The sequence below is a fragment of the Aotus nancymaae genome, unplaced genomic scaffold (assembly GCF_030222135.1).
Source record: "Aotus nancymaae isolate 86718 unplaced genomic scaffold, 86718_ANA_hifiasm-v0.15.2.pri h1tg000040l, whole genome shotgun sequence".
In the NCBI taxonomy this organism is placed as follows: domain Eukaryota; kingdom Metazoa; phylum Chordata; class Mammalia; order Primates; family Aotidae; genus Aotus; species Aotus nancymaae.
The window spans coordinates 82,555,366-82,580,087 of record NW_026988454.1 but is presented as its reverse complement, the minus strand read 5'-3'; the positions used below and the strand labels follow the sequence as shown (position 1 = coordinate 82,580,087).

Below are 24,722 nucleotides of genomic sequence, written 5' to 3'. Positions count from 1 at the left end.
AAACTATGACTACAAATTCTCAAAACAAGTAAGTAAAAAAATGGTTTCAGGATTCTATCAAAATAAAGTTGTAGTTTTTAAACGTTAGGATGACAGAGGAAAGCTTCGAACAATGATAACAATGTTAAAATCTTGGCAAAACACGAAAAACTATTGGAAAGGATTAGAGAATGAACATAAGCAGATACAAACTGAAGGGCTTTTGGCTCTTGAAAGAAGGAAACTGCCTAGCTTATGTCTATGGTTATATAATTTTCTACCTGAAGTCTTCCAATTCACAAACATAATCTATCTTTCCGTATGCTTAGGTGTTCTTCAATTTCCCTTTAATGTTTTGAAAATTTCAGAGTACAGGTCTTGAACATCCTTAGTTAAATTTATTGTTAACTATTCTATTTTGTGTGTGTGTGTTATTGTGAATGGAGTTACCTTTTCATTACTAGTATGTAGTTAATACCATGATTTTTGAATAAGGTCAATTGAAAGAAAAATCTTTTTACATGACAGTGCTAGTCTAACTGGATATACAGAAGAAATGAAAGATTACTTTATCTCAACATGGAACGTGTCTTCAAAGTAAAAGCTCCTGGAACTGCACTGACAAATAGAACTTTCTGTGATGATGGAAACGTGTCTGTGCTGTCCAGATAGGTAGCCACTGTCCACATGTGGTTACTGAGCATTTGCAATATGGGTAATATGACTGAGAAATCAAATTGTGAATTTCGCTTGATTGAAATGTAAATAGCCACATATTGGTAATGCATCATATTGGCCAACATGGTTCTAGAAGAAAGCACAGGAAAATATCTTCATGATGTTAGGATAGGCAATTGTGTCTTAGAGAAGATGTAAAAAGCACTAAAACAAAGGAAAAAAAATTGATAAACTTAACTGATTAAAACTTATGCTCATCAAAAGACATCTTTGAGAAAATGAAAATGCCAAGTTACAGATCAAGAGAAAATGTATGCAATACACATAACTGACAAAGGACTCGTATTCAGAATATATTACAAAACTTCCACAAGTCAGTAACAAAACCCGAACAACTCAGTTTTTAAATAGACTCCTACAGATGCTTCACAAAAGAAGATACACTGATAGCCAATAAGCACAGTAAGAGATGCTCAAATGTTATTACACATCAGAGAAATGCCATTAAAGTCACAGTGAAATGTCATTTTACTCCCATTGGAATGTCTAACATTAATATGATTGACAACACCAGATGTTGGGAAGCAGGTTGCTTTGGCTTGGTTATAGTTTGTTTGTCCTCACCAAAGCTCATGTTGAAATTGGGTCCCCAACGTGGCAGTTTTGAAAGGTGGGCCTAATGGGAGGTGTTTGGGTTATAGGGACGGATCTCTTGTGAATGGCTTGGTGCTATTCTCACAGTAGTGAGTTCTTGCTTTCTCAAGATTGGATTAGTTCTCTTGGGAATGGATTAGTTCCCTCAAGAGTAGGTTGCTATAATGCCAGGACACTCCTCAGATTTTCCTTCCTTTTTGTGGGTCTGCTTCTCCTTTGACCTTCTTTGCAGTGTTGTGATGCAGCATGAAAGCCCTCACCAGAAGCCAGGGCCATACCCTTGAACTTCTCAGCCTGAAGAACCATGAGCTAAATAAACTTCTTTTCTTTGTAAATTACTCAGTCTCAGGTATGCTTTTATAGCAACATGAAATGGACTACAACAGAGGTGGAAAAACTAATTCTCATACATTGTGGTGGAATGTAAAATGGTAAAACTACTTTGGAAAACTCTTCGCAGTTTCTCACAAAGTTAAGCATACATTTACTTCTCTTGAATAAATACGTAAGAATAGAATTATTCTTACGTATTTATTCAAGAGAAGTAAAAACATATGCACAAAGAGACTTTTCAACAATGTTCAAAGTAGCTTTACTCACATAGTCCCAAGCTGGAAACAACCCAAACGTCTTTCAGCAGGAGAATGAATAAACAGATTGTAGTATATTCATACAACGAACATTGGTGAGAAAAAGGACAAACTATTGTCATATGCAACAATATAGATAAATCTCAAAAGCACTGAGCAAAAGAACCCAGGTACAAAAGGCGACATATTGTATGATTCTATTTACATGAATTTCAAGAACAGTCTAACCTAGTCTGTGGAAATAGAATCCGAGCAGTGTTGTCTAAAGGGAGTAGAAATTGAATGAAAGAAAACTTTCTGGAATGAAGGAAATAAATGTCCTTTATGTCAATTGGGTGGTAGTTACATGAGTGTGTTAATTAATAAAAATGCATCATATTTTATACTTAAGGTCTATGCATTTCACATTTACATATATGGTATGTAAACTTTACCCAGTGATGATAAGAATAGTAACTGAATTGAAGTAAGTGCTGTCCATGATGACAGTTTTTCACATTATCAACCAAAATAACAGAGGCTCTCTAAAAGAAAATGATATTTTTTTGGTAATAGGGCACTGCAATGGGAATACTCAGATCAAGGTAAACTATGTGTGTATTCTAGATAAAGATAAAGATAAAGATATTAGGGCCGGGCACGGTGGCTCACGCCTGTAATCCCAGCACTTTGGGAGGCCGAGGCGGGTGGATCACGAGGTCAAGAGATCGAGACCATCCTGGTCAACATGGTGAAACCCCGTCTCTACTAAAAATACAAAAAATTAGCTGGGCATGGTGGCGCGTGCCTGTAATCCCAGCTACTCAGGAGGCTGAGGCAGGAGAATTGCCTGAACCCAGGAGGCGGAGGTTGCGGTGAGCCGAGATCGCGCCATTGCACTCCAGCCTGGGTAACGAGCGAAACTCCGTCTCAAAAAAAAAAGATGAAGATATTTAAAGGAAAAGTGAGGAGTATTACACAATTATTTCAAGATAACGATCCTTGGCTACAAGGATTAATAACAAAGGTGTCGTCAGTTCAAGGTTGGACGGATAGTTGCTGGGCAGATGTCCTTGCAGAAGTATTTTTTGGTTGTAAGACTGAGATGGCCTTTGTGCAAGGTTATGGTTTTTTCAGTCTTTTGTGATGATTCTTATTAACAGGCATTCATGCTTGAGAACCCTCCTTTCATGACCTTCCCCAGCTCTATTGCCAGGGTTTTTAACATAAGTGACTTCATTTTGATTCTTACAACTTTCACATTCTCTCTTTTGATGAGTATCTTTCTCTAAAGGCATCACTGATGAATCATCCCATAGTTAGATTTTGATTGTCCCTTTGTGCTGGGATTTACCTGTCCTGGTTTGGTCTAATCTAGTCCTGTGCTAGATTGGTGACTAGGAATCAGTGTCAAAAGCCTTTTAGCCACATTTGAGCAACAAAGGAGGTTTGGAGGGAATGACTCTAAGGCTAAGTCTACCCGAAGCCCATATTTAAGTTTATAATTTTGTCTGTTTTATAAGTGTTTGCTATCACCTCAAACTGCTGGTCCAGCATTATTCTCTTGGGAGTTGTACTTCTGCAGAAGTTTAACAAGTAACAGGTACAAAGTCTACAAAGAAAAGTAGACAGTAAAATTAATAGTAATATGATAATCTCAGTTTGCCTGATAGTTTTGAAGCATGAACCTGGGCTTAAAGGCAATCAGTTGAATAAATCAAATGGCCACAGGGAATTAGGTGAGATGTGTTTTAACTATGTGACCTGTTTTCTTATTTTGTATGTATGGGTCTCCATTTTCCCAGAGAAATATATCTAGGTACAGTATGTAGTATTAGCAATAGCACAGATATTTATTTATTTAAATAATAGATAATATAAATCAATTTTATTATCTGGTATCCCATGGCTAGACAGAGAACAACAGTCGTATTAGGGAGGTTGCCAAAGTCTCCCATTAGGTGCACTACAGGATGTATCTCTTAGGTCAGGTTTTGTCAGATTATCAGCAAAATGTATTGATTGTGAAATTTCAACTGCACCATTATCCTGTCAAGTGAAAAAGGTAGGCATTAAGAGTGGTAAAAGTCTCTTGTGATATGGAGTCTTTCTCTGATGTCTTGGGAAAAGCTGTCTACTGTGTGAAGCTGTCAACTTCTCATCCTTGTTTGCAGTTTGCATTTCTCTCTGCCTTCCACCATGATTTTAAGTTTCCTGAGACATCCCTAGCCATGCAGAACTTTGTGAATTAAACCTTTCTTTATAAATTACCTAGACTCAAATAGTTCTTCATAGCAGTGTGAAAACAGATTAATACAGGTGCTTTGGTGAACTCTCTGTGTGACCCATACATTACACTTTAGACTTGTCCTTTAAAATTCACCAAGTTTAAGGTTATAGGGCTTCAGAAACAGAACAGTTTGCATTTTTAGTAATTTCATGGTAGAAAGTTGGATTGAAAGAATCTAGAATAATTCATGATGTGGTCTATCCTAAGGAAGATAACAAGAACTTGAAAATAAGGCACAGGGGGGCTAAAAACCTAAGAACAAGAGTGTTGTGGTTTTTCTCTAGAAACATAACTTTTTCTCTCTCATATCATTGTATTTTTAATATCAAAGCTCAGTTTTTAGTAAGCCTTATAGATAATTCCCTTCTAATTATAGCCTTCATGAACCTTTCATGACCTGCTCAAATTTTCAATAACATGCTTAAGCCTTTAGTTTTGTCCCATTCTTCCTCTTTCTTAAATAACCATTTTATGTTAGAACAAAAGTTTACTACACAGATCCTTTCTTATACAAAATTATTCCCTTTCCTTTTTGACCTTCCTTACCAAAAATGTATGTTCATACTTACAACTTTCTTCATGTCTCTCTCCTGCTTACCAGTAGAGATGGGGTTTGCCATGTTGCCCAGGCTGATCTCAAACTTCTGGGCTCAAACAGTTCTCCTGACTTTGCCTTCCAAAATGCTGAGATCACAGACGTGAGCCACCATGCCTGGCCTGTTTACTTTTAACAGTTATACTTGGATTACTCACAGAAACTGAGATATTCGACAAAGCTAGTCATTAAGTTATTTCCCTCTTAATCATTTTTATAGCTTGTGAATATCAGTTGTTCACCTAAGTAAGAACCTTAAAGTTAAATATATGAATATTTTGCCAATAACTCAGAAGATGCAGCTGCTTTTATTAGACCAATAATATGAAATTAGTCTTACATATGAAAGAATTACAGAAACAAATTTATTCTGTTTTAGGCTGAATTTATAATTTTATCACCTTAAAACATCTAGTACAACCTTGTCTGAACGAAAACCCGGGCAAAATTGTATGCTGACAGGTTTGAAGACCTCTCTATTTTAATTTTATCAACAAACTTAAAACCAGCTTATTTATCAAAGATTTACTTAAGTAACGTGAACTAAAAACACTTGAGTTAGTTACCATATTTTTGTTAAAGTACTCAATTTAAGTGCTTTTTTTCCCTTTTAAATTTATTAATCAGGTCTCTTTAATATATTTTGGTAGAAAAACATATACACAACATTAAAACATACAGACAACACAAATACATAGAAGCAGGTTCTCTAGCTTTCATTTGGATATTTAGTCATGAGACAGTATAACATAGTAATACAAACTCAGTTTATAAAAGGACAGTTGGACTCAAATTATATTTCTGACAAAATGGGACTTGTTCACTTGGCTAATCTTTGTTTAGCTCAGCAAATAATCTTATTAAGGCTGTGAACTAAAATTTTGTATAAGAAAATTTTCATAGCAGTTTGATAAAAATAAAAATAATAAACCTCTCTTATCCTTTATTTCAGTTTCATGTGAGTTTAGGGTATATTTTTAATATTTGTATTTTAACCAGGACAGGCTACATTGTATAAGAAACAAAATCTTCAAGTGGCCTTGGATTTTTAGTAACAAACCTATCTTTTGTTTGCTGGTCTGGTTTGCTTGACTAGTCAATGTGGATGAGGAAGCAGTTTAGCACGGTTTTTCTCCAGTTTTTTCTAATCCTTCCATGGTAGATAAAGCAATGTTTATGCCAGACAAAGATATAATATTTCTCTGAGTGCAAGATTTTGACTTGTTTGATCTGAGAGGCTGTTTTATAAACATTTATGTGGTTATTTGCTTTTAGAATACCAATGCTTTAATTAAGTGTTCCATTACCCAAAGCACTTTTTAGTCAACAAACCTAGATTTACATTTCCAAAGGTATCTAAATTGTTGGTTTCCAGGAACCTGTTGTAATCTGTAAAGCTATTAAGTTTTTTTCATTTTGACTGGAATGCCATAAGCAGTGAATTTGTCTTAACACCAGCAGAAAAGTCAGAAGATTCAACATAGGCAGAAAAAAGAGAGAGAGAGAGAGAGCCTAGAAGGCTCTACGTATCAACTCTGTACTTGCAGTTTCTATTTCAGCTCTAAGAAAAACAGGGTGGGGAGTTTGAATGATCTCCATGATGCCCATTGAGTTTGTGTGCACCAGGAAAAGCCATATAGCCAGCTGGAGTCCCAGAAGACCTGGCATGCTGTGATGTTTGAGAATCTCATTTAATTTCTTATTAATTTCTTAAGAGCAAAGAAAATCCCATAAACATGTCAGGAGAATGTCAGAAGTTTGTACTAGTGTGCAAAGAAAATCCTTTAAATCTTGTCAGTAAAATGTCAGGAGTGTAGATTAGTGTCTTATACAGTGGGAGCTGACATAGTGGCTTTTAATTAGCCATCATTCATCCACTATTTAGGATGTTTATTTTTGCTCTTAAAGATTTTCAGAAACAAGGAGGAAGAGCCAAATCATTTACACACATGCAAATCCAGATTGGAGTGTTCACAGAAATTTTAACCCAGGCATGAAGATTAAACAAAATATTAAACTAGGCATGCAGAAAGAACCAAAAGTGAACTCACCAGAAAAGCCATGCCTCAAAGACAGATTGTACATCCTGTAGAAACTGGAGTACTCCCCACAAGGACACTTCTCAGGAATGGTTGCCAACAAAAAGACTTTTATAGTTCCAGCAGAGATGCAGCATTCTTCATTTTAGGTAAGCTTATAACCAAACCAAATCTCAGATAAAGTAAAAAAGCCTCTATCAAGAAGAAGAGGCTTAGCCTGAGTGAAGTCTCACCAAGGCAGAACAGGTGAGCCATGGAAACTGAGAGCTCAAAGGGCTCAGTGTGACCACAGCCCACAGGATCCAAGAATCACTGATTCCTTCCAAAAGTGATCTTGCTTCAGTTTCCACCTCTGGAGACCATTTGTCTCAATCTAAATAACAAACACTGAGAGGTTCTTGCCCGGATCTGCCCCGCAGACCCCAGCTGCACAATGGATGAATAAATTCGCTGAAACACAACATAGAGGGGAAGAGTGGGCTGGGGTGTCCATGGCTACTCACAGACACTCTTGAGGGAGATCACAGCCAGGACCCCAACAAGCTGGCACTCACGGCATTTATTCAGTATAGATTTAATAACAGAGGTTCTGAGTCAACACACTTATGGATAATGATTAAAGGCCAGATTCCAAGGCCTAAAGAAAACACCACTGATGGGTAATATCCCTGGTCGACCTCTCCCCAAGACAGCCATCAAGAAAGATCAAAGGTTAGTTTTAGGCCCATGTGAGTAAACAAGTTATTCAGATAAACTCCCCCACATTCCCTAGCTATTTGCTTTTCTTATCAACTAAAGGTCAATGGGATAAGGCTGCCTTCAGCCAAAACTTGTACTGAAACTATGCAAACTTCTTGGCCTTCCAAGAAGGTTTGTGACTATATTCTATAATTTTACAATCTTTCCCACCATCCTGAGTTAACCCCACAGATTCTCTAAAAGAAAATGATGTTTACATGGTAATAGGTCATTGCAATGAGAATACTCATACCATATAACCTATGTGCATATTCTGGGAAGTAAAAGAAGACAAAGGTTTTTAAAGGAAAAGTGAGGAGGATTACATAGTTGTTCAGAGAGAGTTATCCTTAGCTACAAGGAACAATACAGGTGGTGCCAGTTCCAGGTTGTACAGGCAGTTGCTGGGCAGATTCCTTACAGAAGTATTTTTTTTGTACAAGGTTATGGTTTTTGCAATCTTTCATGATGTTTCTTGTTATCAGACATTTGTGTATGAGAATTCCCACTTCATGGCCTTCCCCAGCTCTATTCATCAGGATTTGTTTTTTTAACATTAAGCGACTCCATGTTTTTTCTGACAACTTTCACAATATACAGGTCCTTTTGAAGAGACAAAAGTCCAGTGTATTGAGTATTTAATATTTACTGGACTCTCAGAGTACAAAGATTAACTTTTTACTCTTCTCAAGAAGGGAGAATCAGTCACATTGTACTGTTGCCACACCAAGGGATCATTGGAAGGAAGCTAGAGGGAAGGGGGTGGCTGTGGGACCACAGGGTAGCCTCAGGGGGCAGGAAAGGTACCTCAGAAGAGCTTTAAATGTCTGTTACCTTGGCTCTGGCCTGGGGAGGGCCAAAAATCTCTGACTGTCTTGTGCCTTAGTTCTCCAGCAAGGGTAGTTAATGAACTTTAATTCCAGGAAACATAGCTGTGTTATGGAAGAGCGGCTACACACAGTTGGGCTTCTGGGTCTGCGGTCACACTCAGCTGGTGCCATAGGTAGGCAGAAAAGCTATTTCTCAGAGCTTCTTAGCCTTGGAATTGAGGAATGGTGTGGGCCCCAGCAATCTTAATTGTGCTTTCTCTGAATGCTTTGTGAACCCCCCCAAATCTGAGATAGGTCTCAGTTAATTTAGAAAGTTTGCCAAGGTTGAGGATGCACGCCCATCACACAGCCTCAGGAGGTCTTGACAACATGTGCCCAAGGTGGTCAGAGCACAGTTTGGTTTTACACATTTTAGGGAGACATGAGACATCACTCAGCATATGTAAGATGAACATTTGTTCAGTCTGGAAAAGCAGGACTACTTGAAGCAGGGAAGGGGCTTCCAGGTCATAAGTAGATAAGAGACAAATGGTTGCATTCTTTTGAGTTTCTGATTGGCCTTTCCAAAGAAGGCAATCAGATATGCATTTATCTCAGTGAGCAGAGGGATGACATTGAATAAAATAGGAGGCATGCTTACCCTAAGCCATTCCCAGCTTGACTTTTCCCTTTAGCTTAGTGATTTTGGGGGTTCAAGATATTTTCATCTCACAGCTTTAAAAGCTACTCTTTTTCTTAGGTGACATTTTAGTTTATTAGGTCACAGGTTGTTGGTATATTTATCTCTGTTATCAAATATCTTTTAAACTTGAATGAAATGACAATTGAGGGAAAAGTCATTTACAGAAAGACAAAGACTATGTAAATTTGCACTAAAGCATAAATCTTCAGAGTCTCTCTAAAATGATTTTCTCTGAATTCTGAATACCTGACATAGTAGAATATTGGACTCTTGGCATAAACCCTTGACCTTCACAACATGTTTGTTTAGTGGGCAATGAAAATTGTTACCCAGGCTTATTATTAAAAAGGAAAAATGCAGGTTTATGAGGATTCCTTGCCCCATGTCACCCAGGTAACCATGCTAGGAGATAGATCTGATATTGAAAGTCCTTCAGCTAGCTAGAAGGTTGCTGACCTTGAAAGCCAGGTGATTTTGATGATTTGGAGTTGAGTGACATATAATCAGGTTTTCCCCACCTGTAAATAGAATTCGTGCTCCTCTGCCCAAATTCGTATAGAATTTGGTTGTAAGTGCTTTATCCTGAGGAAGAGATTTAAGAACCGGAAACACTGAGAGTATTACACATCTGTTGAGCACAGACTCCAGAGCTTGATTTTTGTCGGGTTCTGTTCTGGACTTGAAAATGCATTCACTTATGATTCTTGCACTTACGGAGTCACTACCTGTGCATGGGCAATTCTTATATAAGTCTGGAAGATGGTGATGAAAGTAGATGGAGTATCAGATTTATCAGCTTACTTGGACTCTTTCTTTCATGCACTTGTGAGACTAATAGAGAGTTATTTTATTAATTCACTGACTCATGTATTACCCTTGAACTGCTGATTTTTTCTACACTAAAGGAAACAAGGAATTAGGAATCTGGGTGTTTTTTTTTTTTTTTTTTTTTTTTTTTTTTGAGATGGAGTTTCACTCTTGTTGCCCAGGCTAGAGTGCAATGGCATGATCATGGCTCACTGCAACCTCTTCCTCCCAGGTTTAAGCGATTCTCCTGCCTCAGCCTCCCAAGTAGCTGGGATTATAGGCATGCGCCACCACGCCCGGCTAATTTTTGTATTTTTAGTGGAGATGGGCTTTCTTCATGTTCATCCAGCTGGTCTTGAACTCCCAACCTCAGGTGATTCATCTGCCTTGGCCTCCCAAAGTGCTGGAATTACTGGCGTGAGCCACTGTGCCTGGCCAGGAATTTGGGTTTTATTCCCACTCATGTCACAAACTGATTGTGTGACTAAGTGGGCAATTTGGTCCTTACCATAGTTCATATGTTTATAAAATCCACATCATAATTCTTTCCCTAAGTGACTGTAGTGGTTACTTTTGAGAATCAAGTGAGAGAAATTAATATTACAGAGTTTTGACAAATATTTAATATGCCTCTGTGAGAAGTATTATTTTCAGGCTAGTGAGTATGAGTAATGATCCTTAGAGAATATATGAAAATGCATATATGACTGAGCCTACATTCACAGATTCTGAGGATCTGTAACCCAGGAATCTACATTTTAAGAGTCATTTCAAGTAATTACAACGTAAAATGATCCACGAATCCCACTGAAAAATGCTATTGTGTCTGCAGAACATTGGGGAATTCCTCAGCAAATTATCTGTTTTCAGGATGATCTGGGGACCCTCGTCTTGAGGCTTTTGCCTTGGGTTTATTTGTACATATTCAGAAGGGATGTCTCTTATTTTTCATGTTTGTCTGTATGCAATGCAAGGGGCTTACACTCAGTAGGTGCTTAGTGGAAATGTGCTGGCCAGCCCTATGCAGAAAACCATGATTCTGCAGGTGAATGGGCTGGAGTGTAAGCAGTCTTTTCCTTCTTTTTTTTTTTTAAATAGTAATGCAGAATCCTCAGAGAAGAGATTCAGAATGAACAGCTTTGTGTCAGACTTTGGAAGACCTCTGGAGACGGATAAGGTATTTTCTCGCCAAGGCAATGAGGAGTCCAGGTCTCTCTTTCACTGCTACATCAATGAGGTGGAACGCTTGGACAAGGTGAAAGCTTGTCACCAGACCACAGCCCTTGACAGTGATGTCCAACTCCAGGAAGCCATCAGAAGCACTGGGCAGCCAGAGGAGGAGCTGAACAGGCTCATGAAGTTTGACATCCCCAACTTCGTGAACACAGACCAGAACTCCTTTGGGGAGGATGATCTTCTGATTTCTGAACCACCTATTGTTCTGGAAACTAAGCCACTTTCCCAGACCTCACACAAAGACCTGAATTGAGAAACATGCTCTGTAAAGGGTCTTCCTGGAGATGTGGATTCTGTCTTTGTATAGCAGGAAATCTACATCCACCAAAATTGTATTTGGGGGAGAGAGTGACACAGAGATAGCTACAGAAAGACAGGGAACAGACCCCTTTAGAAGAGAGCTGAGCTGATTAGGCTGAGTGTTTTTTTGTTTGTTTGTTTGTTTTGCTTTGTTTTTGCTTTTTAATACATTTGGAGCTTTGGTGGGTATTAAAGTATTTACCCCAAGCTTGTTCAACCCACAGCATGTGGCCCAGGATGGCCTTGAATGCAGCCCAACACAAATTTGTAAATTTTCTGAAAACAAGATTTTTTTTTTGCTATTTTTTTGAAGCTCACCAGCTATTGTTAGTGTACTTTATGTGTGGCCCAAGACAATTCTTCCAATGTGGCCCAGGGAAGCCAAAAGATTGGACACCTCTGATTTATACTAGCTCATCTTCCTTGCTGAAAAATTTGGCCAAATACTTACTGTCAGCATTCTTGGGTGAGGATTAGCCTATTGAGTTCTAATCTGGCCCTGCCACTACCATGCTCTACCTTTAGCAATTTGCTTTACCTTTCTGGGCTGCCACATTTTTAATTGTAGGTTGAATGTCTGGAGTGATCCATCCCACCTCTAGTATGTTGTGAATTTATGACTTTACCTTCAGATGAGGCTGAGCTATACATAAAACAGTATAAACTAGGGTACTGCCTCCTACCTCTTGTAGGCTCTCCCAAATCTCCATACCTTTCACCCACCCCTTAATTGAGCCAAGCTTTAGTCAGGGGGTCTGAGTGTCTATGAGGATGTCAGGAGGCTCATCTTAAACTCTCACTGTGGCCAATGTTTCTGGTGGGTTGTGCTGAAACAGCTATTCTGAAAACATCCAACCACCCATGCTATAACCTGGGGACAGCCCTCCCCTGCCTCAGAATGAGTACCAATTCATAGTACATGCATGGTACTCTTGTTTCCAAGAAATGTTAGGAAGGTTGTCAGCTGAGTGAGCAGAGGTGCCTTCTGGGTATCTCTGTGTTGGTGTATCCATGCCACTGGTTACAGAACAAGAAAAAATACTATTTGCCATGCTATTACCTTGGCAGATGTATAGGTGATAGTCGTCTGGCTTTGAGCTGAGATGGTCAGTGGGTTGTAAATTCCCCACTAACAGATATTCAGGGTGCCCTGAATTATGTAAACATGTGAGCAACACAGAGTTAATTTCATGGAGGAATCAAAGCTGAACACTGGTATTAAAACAACTTGGTTTTATGCACACAGTTGCATGCATGGCAAGCTGTTAATCTCTGGGTGGCATTTTCATTATGAATTTGTATACTACCTGTCTTGCTTAAGCTACAAAATAAATGCATTTGACTGCACAGGAATTTTCTCTGGTTCTTTATTTTCACACATCCAATTTTTTATTTCCCAAAAAGTTGTACGATGTTTATAATGTCTCCTAACGTTTTGGAGTAGGCAGTGCTGACTCTACCATCTCTGGGGTTCTAGTGATCTGAGTCATGCATGAGACTTAATTTAGGGATTATTCCACTAAAAGAAATCCTTTTTCAGCTGGGCGTGGTGGCTCACACCTGTAAACTTTGGGAGGTTGAGGCAGGTGGATCACAAGGTCAGGAGATCAAGACCATCCTGGCCAACATGGCAAAACCCCGTCTTTACTAAAAATACAAAAATTAGCTGGGCATGGTGGTGCATTCCTGTCATCTCAGCTACGTGGGAGGCTGAGGCAGGAGAATAGCTTGAACCAGGGAGTCAGAGGTAGCAGTAAGCCAAGATCATTCCACTGCACTCCAGCCTGGTGACAGCAAGACCCCATCTCAAAAAAAAAAAAGAAATCCCTTCTCTATGATGTCGTTTAAAGATAATGTCATTCTGTAAGGATCTAACACAAAAACGGTAAAACAAAGCATGTGTTCTTTGAAATTAAAGCTATCTTAACATATTTTTACAAATAGATGCTATTTTCATGATTTTTTTTATGCAAGAGAGCAAGAGTAGTAAAGAAGCTGAGTTTGTTAATTTTTTTTTTTTGAGAAATGGAGTCTTGCTCTATCGCCCAAGCTGGATGGCTCACTGCAATCTCCACCTCTGGGGTTCAAGCAATTCTCCTGTTTCAGCTTCCCAAGTAGCTGGGACTACAGGCACGCACCAACGCACCCAGCAAATTTTTGTATTTTTTAATAGAGACGGGGTTTCACTATATGTTGGCCAGGCTGGTCTCGAACTCCTGACAAGTGGTCCACCTGCCTTGTCCTCCCAAAGTGCTGGGATTAGAGTCATGAGCCACTGCGCCCACCCAGTTTGTTAACTTCTAATATGAGTATGATTATTCATAATTTATGTACTGAAATGTAAATCATGGGCTATTATTAAAATTCATAGCTACTTAAGTGGTATCTTACTTAGAAGTAGATTTATTGATCAGAAAATTGGAAGATATTAAAAGTTGGGAAAAATACCCATGACTGTATCATCTTTTTTATTATTATTATTAGAGACAGGGTTTCACCATGTTGGCCAGGCTGGTCTCGAACTCCTGACCTCATGATCTGCCCACCTTGGCCTCCCAAGTGCTGGGATTACAGGCATGAGCCACTGCACCCAGCCTATGTATCATCATTTTTATCAACTAAATGTTAAGAACTGTGAATGGTCCAAGGTTTTGCCCCTCCTGCAAGTCAGCTTGCCATAGTCTCATGGGTACTGCCAGAAGACACAAGGCTCTTGGGTCAAAGACAAAAACTTTATTACAGCACAGCAGTCCACATATGCTTCATGTTCATGTTGGTTCCTGAGTTTGTTTCCTGCTGCTGTTGTAACAAATTACCACAAATTTAGTGACTTAAACAGCAACACAAATTTATTCTCTTACAGTTCTGAGGGAATGTGTTCTCTTTCCGGGTCCACAAGGGGGCGTAGTTTTAAGGGCAAGAACTTCCCAGCACCATGCCCCACTCCCATTAGTCTCCATAACAGTTTCTGTTTTAATTTTTGTGGGTGTGGGAAAGAATCAAAAGTCAGTCCCTCCAGCGAAAGTTTAAAGGAATTTGTGTCATTTGCCAGGGAACTTGGAGAGGGAGGGAATTCGTCCCAGGTTAAAAGTCCCCTTCTTCTACACCCCTTTGGATTCCATATTTGGGTCCCCTTCCACACACTTCGTGGAAGCCTTTTTCTCTCGTTTTTCTCTTTCTCTGCCTAAATAAATCTCTGCAAAAACTTTTTGGGGTCTGGTATTTACAAGCGTACCGCACCCAGCATGGTCCCCTCTCCCTTTCTTGGGTAAGTAAAAAACCAAAAGCCTAGAAAAATGTCCTCTCAGGAGAGCTAAGCGCTCCCCTGCACCCCCAAACCCGGCAACAGTTCTAGAGTACAGAAGTCTAAAATCAGTTTCAGTGGGCTAAAATCAAGGTGTTAGCACAGCTGCATTTCATCTGGAGGCTCTCAGGAACAATCAGTTTTCTTGCCTTTTCTATCTTCCAGAGGTCGCTCCTGCTCTTTGGCTCCTCTTCTTCCACTTTACATCTCTGTGTTTAACCATCCTGCTTCTCTCTTATAAGGACGTTCGTGAATACATTGGGTTACCTAAGATGGTCTCCCCATCTTGAGATCCTTCACTTAATCACATCCGTAAGGTCCTTTTTGCCACATACGGCAACATATTGACAGGTTTCAGGGATTAGGATGCGGACATGTTTGGGGAGCCATTAGCCTGCTAGTCTTCCCTTTGGCCCTAAAGGTTTATGTCCATTCTATATGCAAAATGCATACATCCCATCCCAATATACTCCACAGTCTCAATTCACTATAGAATCAATTCAAAGTCAAATATATTACTTAAATCTTAACAGCTTAAAAGTCCCAAATCATATTATCTTAACCATCAGGTTCAGTATTAGTGAGATCTTGGGTATAATTCATCCTGAGGAAAAACTCCCCATCTGTGGACCTGTAAAACTAGAAAATAAGTTATTTTATCCCAAAATACAATGGTATGACCAGCATAAGATACTAGTTATAAATATCATTGTCCTTCAGTATATGAAGGAGGTTGGTTCCAGACCCCCTGCGTACACCAAAATCCTAGCATACTTAAATCCCACAGTAGGTCCTGTAGAACCTGTATATATGAAAAGTTGGCCCTCCATATATGTGGGTTTCTCATCCCAAGAATACGGTATTTTCAATCCTCATTTGGTTGAAAAACATCTGCATATAAGTGGACACATGCAGTTCAACCCTATGTTGTTCAAGGATCAACTGTATTCCCATTCCAAAAAGGAGAAAATGAATGGAAAAAATGAGTCATCAGTCCCACAAAATTTCAAATCCTTCAAACTGGGAAAACTGTTAAATTGCAAGGCCTGGAAATAGTCTTTTGTGACTTCTGGCTACATCCTCCTGGCCTGAAGTTCCACCTTGGAATCATCTTTTCTTCTTCTTGAAACGTAAAATGTGTTTGTTGCTGAGTAGTTTTATCAGCCTTTTTTTCTGCATGTAGAATTTTGGGAGTCTGACAGTCTTCATTTATTTTGCCCTCACTCTGTCCATTTCAGTTCAAGTTGTTATCAGTGTTCTGGGTTCTTGTAATCTTCCAGTACAGAAATCAAAATGGATCATCAAACATAGGAGCAAAGAGAAAGAGAAGAGGGGAAGAAAGAGAGAGAGAAAGAAAAAGGGAATGGGGACTTATCCAATGTAGGAACCTAACTCACCAAGGCACCAGGGCTGAAACAATGGTGCAGGTTTGAACAATGGTGCAGCTCCCTTTGTTTGTGCCTGGTCATCCATATCTGTCCTCCAGGCTGTGTCACTTGCTCCCACGGGACCCTAAAATGAGAGTCCCATCTAAAGTGCCACAAGTTATAATCAGCACCCTAGGTTCTTGTAGTCTTCCAGGATGGAAATACAGATCACCAGACACAGCAGCAAAGAGAAAGAGAAAGCTTTATTTTACCTTGTGCACAAGAAGTCAGCCCTGCACAAGGAAAAGGGCGGGCTGCTCCCTGAGGGTAGTATGTGAGTTAGTTTTACAGGGCCTTTCCATAGGTAAGTGTTTTATCGGGGCATGTATAGGAGGAGTTTCTCTAGCAAGTGTGCAGTGGCTTTACATGCTTCTTCATACATCACATGTGACATTAGCAGTTTAAATCTCCACCCCTGGTAGTGACTTTTAGCTTTAAAATGAGAAAAGGGTAGCTATGAGTTGAAGTTTAAGTGTTAGTATGCATATGGGGCCCCAGGGAAGTCCCTAATCCCTTAAAGCAGGAACTTGTGGTTAATAGCTTCTTGGGTCTTTTGTTGCTGATTGGCTGGAAGTAGGTAAGCTGCAACTTGTGTAAGGAGCTTTTGTTCTTTTTATCTAAACCACTTCAAAACAGGAGACCAACCAGCCTGCCTGTCTCAAAGTTGACAGTGTTTCTGCTGGTGTAACATTTTCAAGAACGAGGGTGTCTCCTGGATATATCACAGAAACTTACTACAGTAGGCAAGAGGCTCTTCTGTGGATTCTTCCTGAATCACCCTATCTCTATTCCTAGCTTGTACTTAAATGGATAAAAGGATCCATGAGTCGCACTCCAAGTTTCTTCAAAGAGCCCCCTGTGTGATTGAATATCTTTTTGTTTCTTTTGAGACGATAGCAAAGGTTGTCTAGTGATGTCCTTGGCTTTCTCTCCAGAGCATGCTTTCCCGATGGTGAATCTCCTAATTTTAGTGTTTTTGCAATCTAAATAGGCCATGAATTTCCCAAAGCATCAGTCCTGATTCCTCTTCACTTAAAGTTCTTCCCTAAATTTATCTTTCCTCTTGCAATTTATTATCAGCAGCAAGAGGAAACCAGGCCTCATCTTTAACATTTTGTTTGGAAATCCTCTCAGCTAAGTATTCACTTTATTATTTACGGATTTTGCTTTCTACATAATTGCAGGGCACAATTCACCTAAGCTTTCTGCTGTGTAACAAGGATCTCCTTTTCTCCAGTTTCCAATAACATGTTTCTCATTTCCATTTTAACTTACGCCTGCAGTACCTTTAATGTCCATATTTCTACCAATAGTCTGTTCATGATGATTTAGGTATCTCATAAGACAATTTATTTTTCTATCATGCTCAGCACTTCCCTCTGTGTCCTCACAGTTGTTCACATCCATATTTCTACTAACAGTCTACTCAAGGCAATCTAATCAGATTATATTATGTTCTTCAATATTCTACCAGTCACTGCCCATTGCCAATTCCACATTTTTAGTTGTGTGGTTTTTTTCTACAGCAGCAATAGAAATTAATATAGTTTCCCTTGCCTCCAGGTCTCACAGTGGGGAGATGCCCGGGCTCAGGGAGATGCTGTGCACACTGTGGGTTGGCATCATGACTGAGGAACCCCATGTTTTGACAATGGGTTGCAAACAAACCCGCCTGGCCTTTGCCTCAGAAGGAGATATAATCTTTGTTAAACAAACCTGCTCTTTGCTCCAGAGGGAGTCACTATCTCCATTTTCCAAGGCTGTTGACTGCAAACATAGTTGAATAGACAGCTGAGAAAAAGGCTGTCGGTGCTTCTGCTCACTATACTTGCAGAAACCTGAGAGGCCTTTGGAAACTGCCTCCCAAACCTAAAATGATCAAAGAGTATATTGTATAAATTACTAGGGATTTTTGAAAAAGAGACAACTTTGAAGAAATTGCAAAAAGAATGAAGGTGATTTTTTAAATGCCTGAATTTCTGTTTTAGAGATGTACAACCACTTCAGGTTAGATTCAATAGTTTTTTTCCCCTTCTGAAAGCTGCCAAGACTTTGCCAACATATATGTTGTGTATGTGAGCTATTTTATTACCTACTGAGAAATCGTCTATTGTTGGTAGAACAATAATCCATCCTGTCACCCAGAAATGATGTATAGTAGAAACAGAAAGTCTTCATGTCTAGGCCGGGATTTTAGACATATTGAGAGAGGCGACTTCAGGCAGCCTGGGATCAGAGGTGGCGAGCTGGCAGCTTGTGCTGATTCTTGAGGCAGATGTGTGTGTGTGGCACAGAGAAAATATTCTTGTTTTTCTATGGAGTTGGGGCTTTTGAATAAACTTTGCAGAAAACTTGGGATCCTCAGCTAAGAACAATCCTTGGAAATTAATCTACAACTGTATAGCTAGTGAGAGGACTCCAGAGAAATATGCCTGCCTTGGGAGAAGTATATGTACATTTTAAGGAAAAATAAGTTCCAAGATCTTGGAGACCTCTCTAGTTCATAAAATCCAGAGATATTGGAGAGAGATGTATTTACATTTCTAGGATCCTTTCCGTCTGTTTTCTATGTAGCAAAGTTTTTTCATCCTCATGTTTTGCCTCTTTCTCCTGTATATAAACATAGAAACTCTATTTTTCTCCATCCCTCATATAGAATACAGATGTTGCATGTATAGGAGATTTTTACCTAGTTTGCAGTGTTCCTTCAGGGGTAGAATTGGGGTTTGAGGGACCATGTGGTTATGGATGACTTTTAAAATGAATGAGAATCTGAATCGACCCAGATAACTTTGGATATACATTTATGATAAAATTAATAAAGACAAATGTTAACAATTAAACACAACATGGTGTTAGACTTCATTCCAAAAAATCCTCATTAAATAGTGGAGAGTGTCAAGTGTACATGTAGGAGAGTTTGTACACATACACGAGTCTGCCCGTACAGTCCCCATCGACCCTGTGAGCTACCAGTGTGAGTTTGAAAGCACCAGCCTTTGGCTTCAAGTGAAATGTATGCAAATGACTTGCATTAAAGAAATAATTCAGAAATAATTATGATAACAGTGTCATAGGTTGTGTTCCATAGAAGCAGAGCCCGAAGTGATTTATTATTGGTGAGCTATAAGAAGGGAAATGATGGAAGCACTTAGAACAGGGGAAAAGCCAGCAAGAATGTCATCTCAGTTGCAGAACAGCCACATTCTGATCTCACTGGAAGTTCTGGGGCACAAATTGCACTACAGAATCAGTCCCATGTTGAGGCAGGGGCATGACCTTTTGCTGCCCCAAGCCAGTCAGGGAAAGATGGCTTATGCTTTGATCAAGGGCAATTCTTGAGAGAAGAGGGTGCTGGTTAACATCCCTAGCAGCTGGGAACAGGCATGGGCTAGTAAAGGACCCTGTGTGGGCACTAGCAGCATGCATTACAAACAATAACAGGTGATATTTATTAGGCACTAAGCTGCCCCAGCGCTAGTTAATTTTTGTAAGCCTACTATGAGAACTCTCAACATAGAGGTCTAAGTGATCCTTTAAGTATGTTAAGTCAGGTTACTTCTCTGTTCAAAATCCTTTAATGGCTTCCTATTTCATGCAATGAAGAAGCCACAGTCCTTATGATGACCTGAAAGCTCTATGTGATCTGTGTCCTCCTCCCCTGCCTGTCACAGAAGCAGCCCTTCCGATAACTTTTATGCAGATGTGATGTGGGGCGGGGTGCGTAGGGCAGGGTGGTCTTAGTAAGCCAAGAGTCATCACATGTGGGATGAGCCCTTTTCCTGAACAGATATGAGCCCACTCCCTTCAGGGCACTGTGTTGTCGGCTCACAAGCTTATAGTGTGGCTTCAAATTTCCTCTTTATTTTTGTCACCTGGGAACTTCACTTTCCTTCATGCTTAGCTCTATATTACTTTTGTTGTATTTTATCCAGCGTTACTTAAAGTTTTATTTAAGAGGGGTTCAAATTAGCTCAGTTCACTGTGTTTTTAGAATTGGAAACGTTATTTATTCAGTTCTAGAATACCTGTTTGATTCTTCTTAAAAATATATTTAGTATATTTCTCTAGTGAAAATCTTTATCCTTTCATCTATTTTGTCCATCATTTCCTCTATGTAAAATATTACAATTGATTCATTTATGGTTTTTATAAAAAAGACTCTACTAACTCTAATGCTTAAATAATCTGTGGGTTAGCATCTATTGTTTAATGTTTCTTATTCACATATTATTAATCATATGGTCTTGACATTTTGCATGTCTAGACATTTTTTATTATTTGGCAGACATTGTATATGAAAAATCCATTGATAAAACATGGGAAGTTATCTTCCATGAGAGATGTTTTCCTCTTTCCTCCATTAGGCAGATAGTGTAAGAGGCTGATTATCTCACTCCAATCAGGCATTGAAGTGGGTCAGGACTGAATTGCATTTTTAGAAAAACTGAGGTATAATTGACAAAACAATTTTTACATAAAGCGCACAATTTAATACATTTTGATATATGTATGCATTCAAGAAATCATCACCATAATCAAGATAATAAACGTGTTCATCAGCCATACAACTTATGATGCTCTTTTGTAATCCCTCCCTCCCTATCCTTTTCCCTGAAACTACAGATCTGCTTTCCATTATGATGTATCAGTCCATATTTTCATGGTATTCATATGAGTGAACTCATGCAGAGTATACTCTGTTTTGCCTGGCTTCTTTCATTCAGCGTAGTTATTTTAAGATTCATCCATGTTGTTGTGTGTGTCAATAGTTCATGCCTTTTCATTGCTGAATAGTGTTTCATTGTGTGGATATACATACCATAATTTATTTATCTATATATTTGTTGATGGACATTTGTGTTAATTATAATTTTGGCTATTGCAAATAAATATTTTCTATGAATATTTGCTGTAAACATTTGTTTATAAGTCTTTGTATGAACATGTGCTTATATTTGTTTAAGTTTCTAGAAGTGTCTGGGCTCTATGGTAGAAAGCCATTTGCCTTTTTAAAAAGCTGCTAAACAGTTTTCCAAACTGATTGTACAGTTTTAACTTTCTCACATTGTATGTGAATTCCAGTTGCTCCTCTTCCTTTCCAACATATTGTAACATCAATCTTTTAAATTTTATCCGTTCTAATATGCGTGGGTTATATAGTATCTCATTTTTCAGTTGCATTTATCTAATGGTATTTAGCATTTTTTCATATGCTTATTTTTCATCAGTATATCTTTAGTGAAGTGTCTTTTAGAGTCTTTGTTCCATTGTTTAATTAGGGAATTTGCTTTATTATTGTTTTGAGAGTTCTTTATATTCTGGAAATATAAGTCCTTTATCAGATAGGGGATCTGCAAATGGTTTCTCTCAGTTTGTGGGTTGTCTTTTTATATCCCTAACAGTGTCTTCAAAGGACAGAAATTCTTCATTTTGGTAAAGGCTACTCCATAATTTTTTTTCTTTTCTTTTTTAAATAATTTTTTAAATGATACTTTAAGTTCTGGGGTACATGTGCAGAACGTGCAGGTTTGTTACATAAGTATACATGTGCCATGGTGGTTTGCTGCATCCATCCCCCTGTCATCTACATTAGGTATTTCTCCTAATGTTATCCCTCCCCATTCCCTGCACTCCCTGCTCTCCTTCCCCTAGACTCCCCAACCCCCGACAAGCCCCAGTGTGTGATGTTCCCCTCCCTGTGTCCATGTGTTCCCACTGTTCAACACCCACTTATGAGTGACAGCATGTGGTGTTTGGCTTTCTGTTCTTGTGTCAGTTTGCTGAGAATGATGGTTTCCAGCTTCATCTATCCTGCTTTTGGTGTCATATGAAAGAAATCTTTGTCAAACCCAAGGTTGTAAGGTATAATTCTATTCTTTATTTTCTAGAAATTTTATTGTTTCATATTTTCATTAAGGTTTATGATTCATTTTGAGGTTTCTTTTTTTCCTTATCATAGTGTGAAATCGCCATGATCTCACACTATGTTAGCTTATGGATATCTAATCTTTCCAGCATAGTTTGGTGAAAAGATCCTTTCTCCACTGTATTGCCTCTGCAACTTTACTGAAAATCAGTTGTCTATATATGTGTTGCCTTTTTTTTTTTTTTGACAATTCTAGACATTCTCTTTACCTATTTGACACCCATTCCACACTTCTTGATTATTATAGCTTTATAAGTCTTGAAATCAGATAGTAATATATTTGGATATTTGCACCCTCCAAATCTCATGTTGAAATGTAACCTCCAATGTTGGAGGTGGGGTTAGTGGAAGGTGTTTGGGTCATCAGGGCAGATTCCTCATGAATGGATATCCTCACAGTAATGACTGAATTCTCACTCTATGAGTTTACATGAGAGCTGGTTATTTAAAGGAGCCTGGCACCTCCTCCTCTCTTTCTTGCTCCCTCTCTCACCATGTAATGCACCTGCTCCCCCTGTGCTTTTCCCATGAGTGAAAGCTACTTGAGGCCTCACCAGAAACTGAGCAGATGCTGGTGTCACACTTGTGCAGCCTGAATAACTGTGAGCCAAATAAACCTCTTTTCTTTATAAATTACCTACTCTCAGGTATTCCTTTGTAGTAATGCAAATGGATTAATGCAGATAGTGTATTATTTCTCCTCCTTCTTCTCCTCCTTCTTCTTCTCCTTCTTTTTTTTGAGACAGATTCTTGCTCTGTTGCTGCCCAGGCTGGAGTACAGTGGTGTGATCTTGGCTCATTGCAACCTCTACCTTCTGGGTTCAAGAAATTCTTGTGCCTCAGCCTCCTGAGTAACTGGGATTACAGGTGTGTGCCACCACACCCAGCAAATTTTTATATTTTTAGTTGAGATGGGGTTTTGCCATGTTGGCCAGCTGATCTTGAACTCCTGGCCCCAAGTGATCCACTTGCCTTGGCCTCCCAAAGTGCTGGGATTACAGGCATGAGCCACCACACCTGGCCAAGTCTTCTAATGCATTCTTCCTGGTTATTGGTGTTTTGGCTATTTGGCATCCTTTGCATTTCTATATGAATTTTAGAATCAGTTTTTTATTTTTATTTGTTTGTTTTTTGAGAAAGGGACTCACTCTGTTGCCCAGGGTGGAGTGCAGTGCCACAATCATGGCTCACTGCAGGCTTGACCTCCCAGGCTCAAGCCATCCTCCCATCTCAGCCTCCCAGGTTGCTGAGACTACAGGCACATGCCACCACACCTACCTTTTTTTCTTGTATTTTGTAGAGACAGCATTTCACCATCTTGTGCAGGCTGGTCTTGAACTCCTGGGCTCAAGCAGTCCACCTGGTTCAGCCTTCTAAAGTGCTGAAATTACAGGTGTGAGCCATCACACCTGGCCAGAATCAGTTTTTAAATTCCCTTTCTTACATTGTGTTCTCTCTAAATTCCACTCATTTCTTAATATCCAACTTGAAAGCTATATTTTTCAAAAAATGTGCCACAGATCCCTGGTGAAAGAAATTTCTACTTTCTCTATGCTCTCTTCTTCATAACATTCTTATTGCGTATATTCACATTGGTTATATGTATATGTCTAATCTTTTCTGCCACACAGTAAACCTTTCAAGATCAGGAATCTTAGTATGTTCCCTCTATCTGCTGAAAAAACTATTTTATACCTTGCAGGAGTGAGCCCTGTATTAAGAGAGACCTGCAGAAAACATGTAGCTCGTTTCCTGCATATTGTCAAGGCATCCAATAGATTTACAATTGTTTATTCTATTGTTTGATATCGCCAAGATCTCTCAGTCTTTATTATTTCTATTGACACGACTGTACTTTCAAAGAATAATGGTATTATCATTTTCCAAATATGCAAACATACTCCAGTTGACTTGTGATGGTAATAATATGCAGCTGCATCTTAAGCTGCTCATTGTTCACATCCTCCCTCATCCTTGAACTCTTGGTGGAAGGTCACATCCTTAAAGCTATTGGTATCTTTGGCTAGCAATGCAGTAGTACATCAACTCAGACCTTCTGTAGATACACTGGTCCTCTATCTTATCTCTATCTTATTATTCACAGGAAGATTATTTTTATGGAGTTTAATTATGTACTTCTTAAGGAAGACATTCAGCTTAGTGATCTGGCAGAATGGGAATACGTGTAGCCTGCTCTTTGCAGGGCCTAAATTGTTTCATACTTATTAGGGACAAATACAATGTGGAAATTGTTTTGCATCTAACAAGTTAGCAGCATAACTATATGAGTGGGGAAATCAGCTTTCTCATCACACTCAGGCATTATGCCAGCGTGACACTCACCTTGGGTAATAGTTTTTCCCGTGAGCAGTTTAAGGCTCCAGGACAGTTATGAATTTGGCTTTGTGTTTTTCTTCCTTAGTCTTTCCACACTCATTACACCTGGCTAGATTATATAAATCCTGTTTATTTTCAGCACAGCACTAATCTTTATTAAAGCATCATGTGTTTAAAAGCTAGCAGACAATTTGTTAGAAATGCTCTCTGATTTTGTCCTAAGGTAGAATCTTGATTAGTGGTTAAAGAAAACTCATATTAAAAATTGTAATACAGAGATATTAAAACAAAAAATGATTATTAGTTGATTCCATTAAATACTATAGCA

The 24,722-nt window shown here is 38.9% G+C and overlaps 1 protein-coding gene across 4 annotated transcripts in view; it reads left to right on the top strand.

Annotated features, from left to right (window-relative positions):
- MRAP2 (melanocortin 2 receptor accessory protein 2) overlaps window positions 1-12,744 on the top strand; it is a 78,994-nt gene extending 66,250 nt beyond the window's left edge. For all 4 annotated transcript variants that reach the window (XM_012468818.3, XM_012468819.3, XM_012468820.3 and 1 more), the window contains one exon: window positions 10,960-12,744. In XM_012468818.3, the coding sequence (XP_012324241.1) occupies window positions 10,960-11,350 (391 nt within the window). In that variant the 3' untranslated portion in view covers window positions 11,351-12,744. The remainder of the gene's footprint in view (window positions 1-10,959) is intronic.
- Window positions 12,745-24,722: the final 11,978 nt, after the last annotated feature.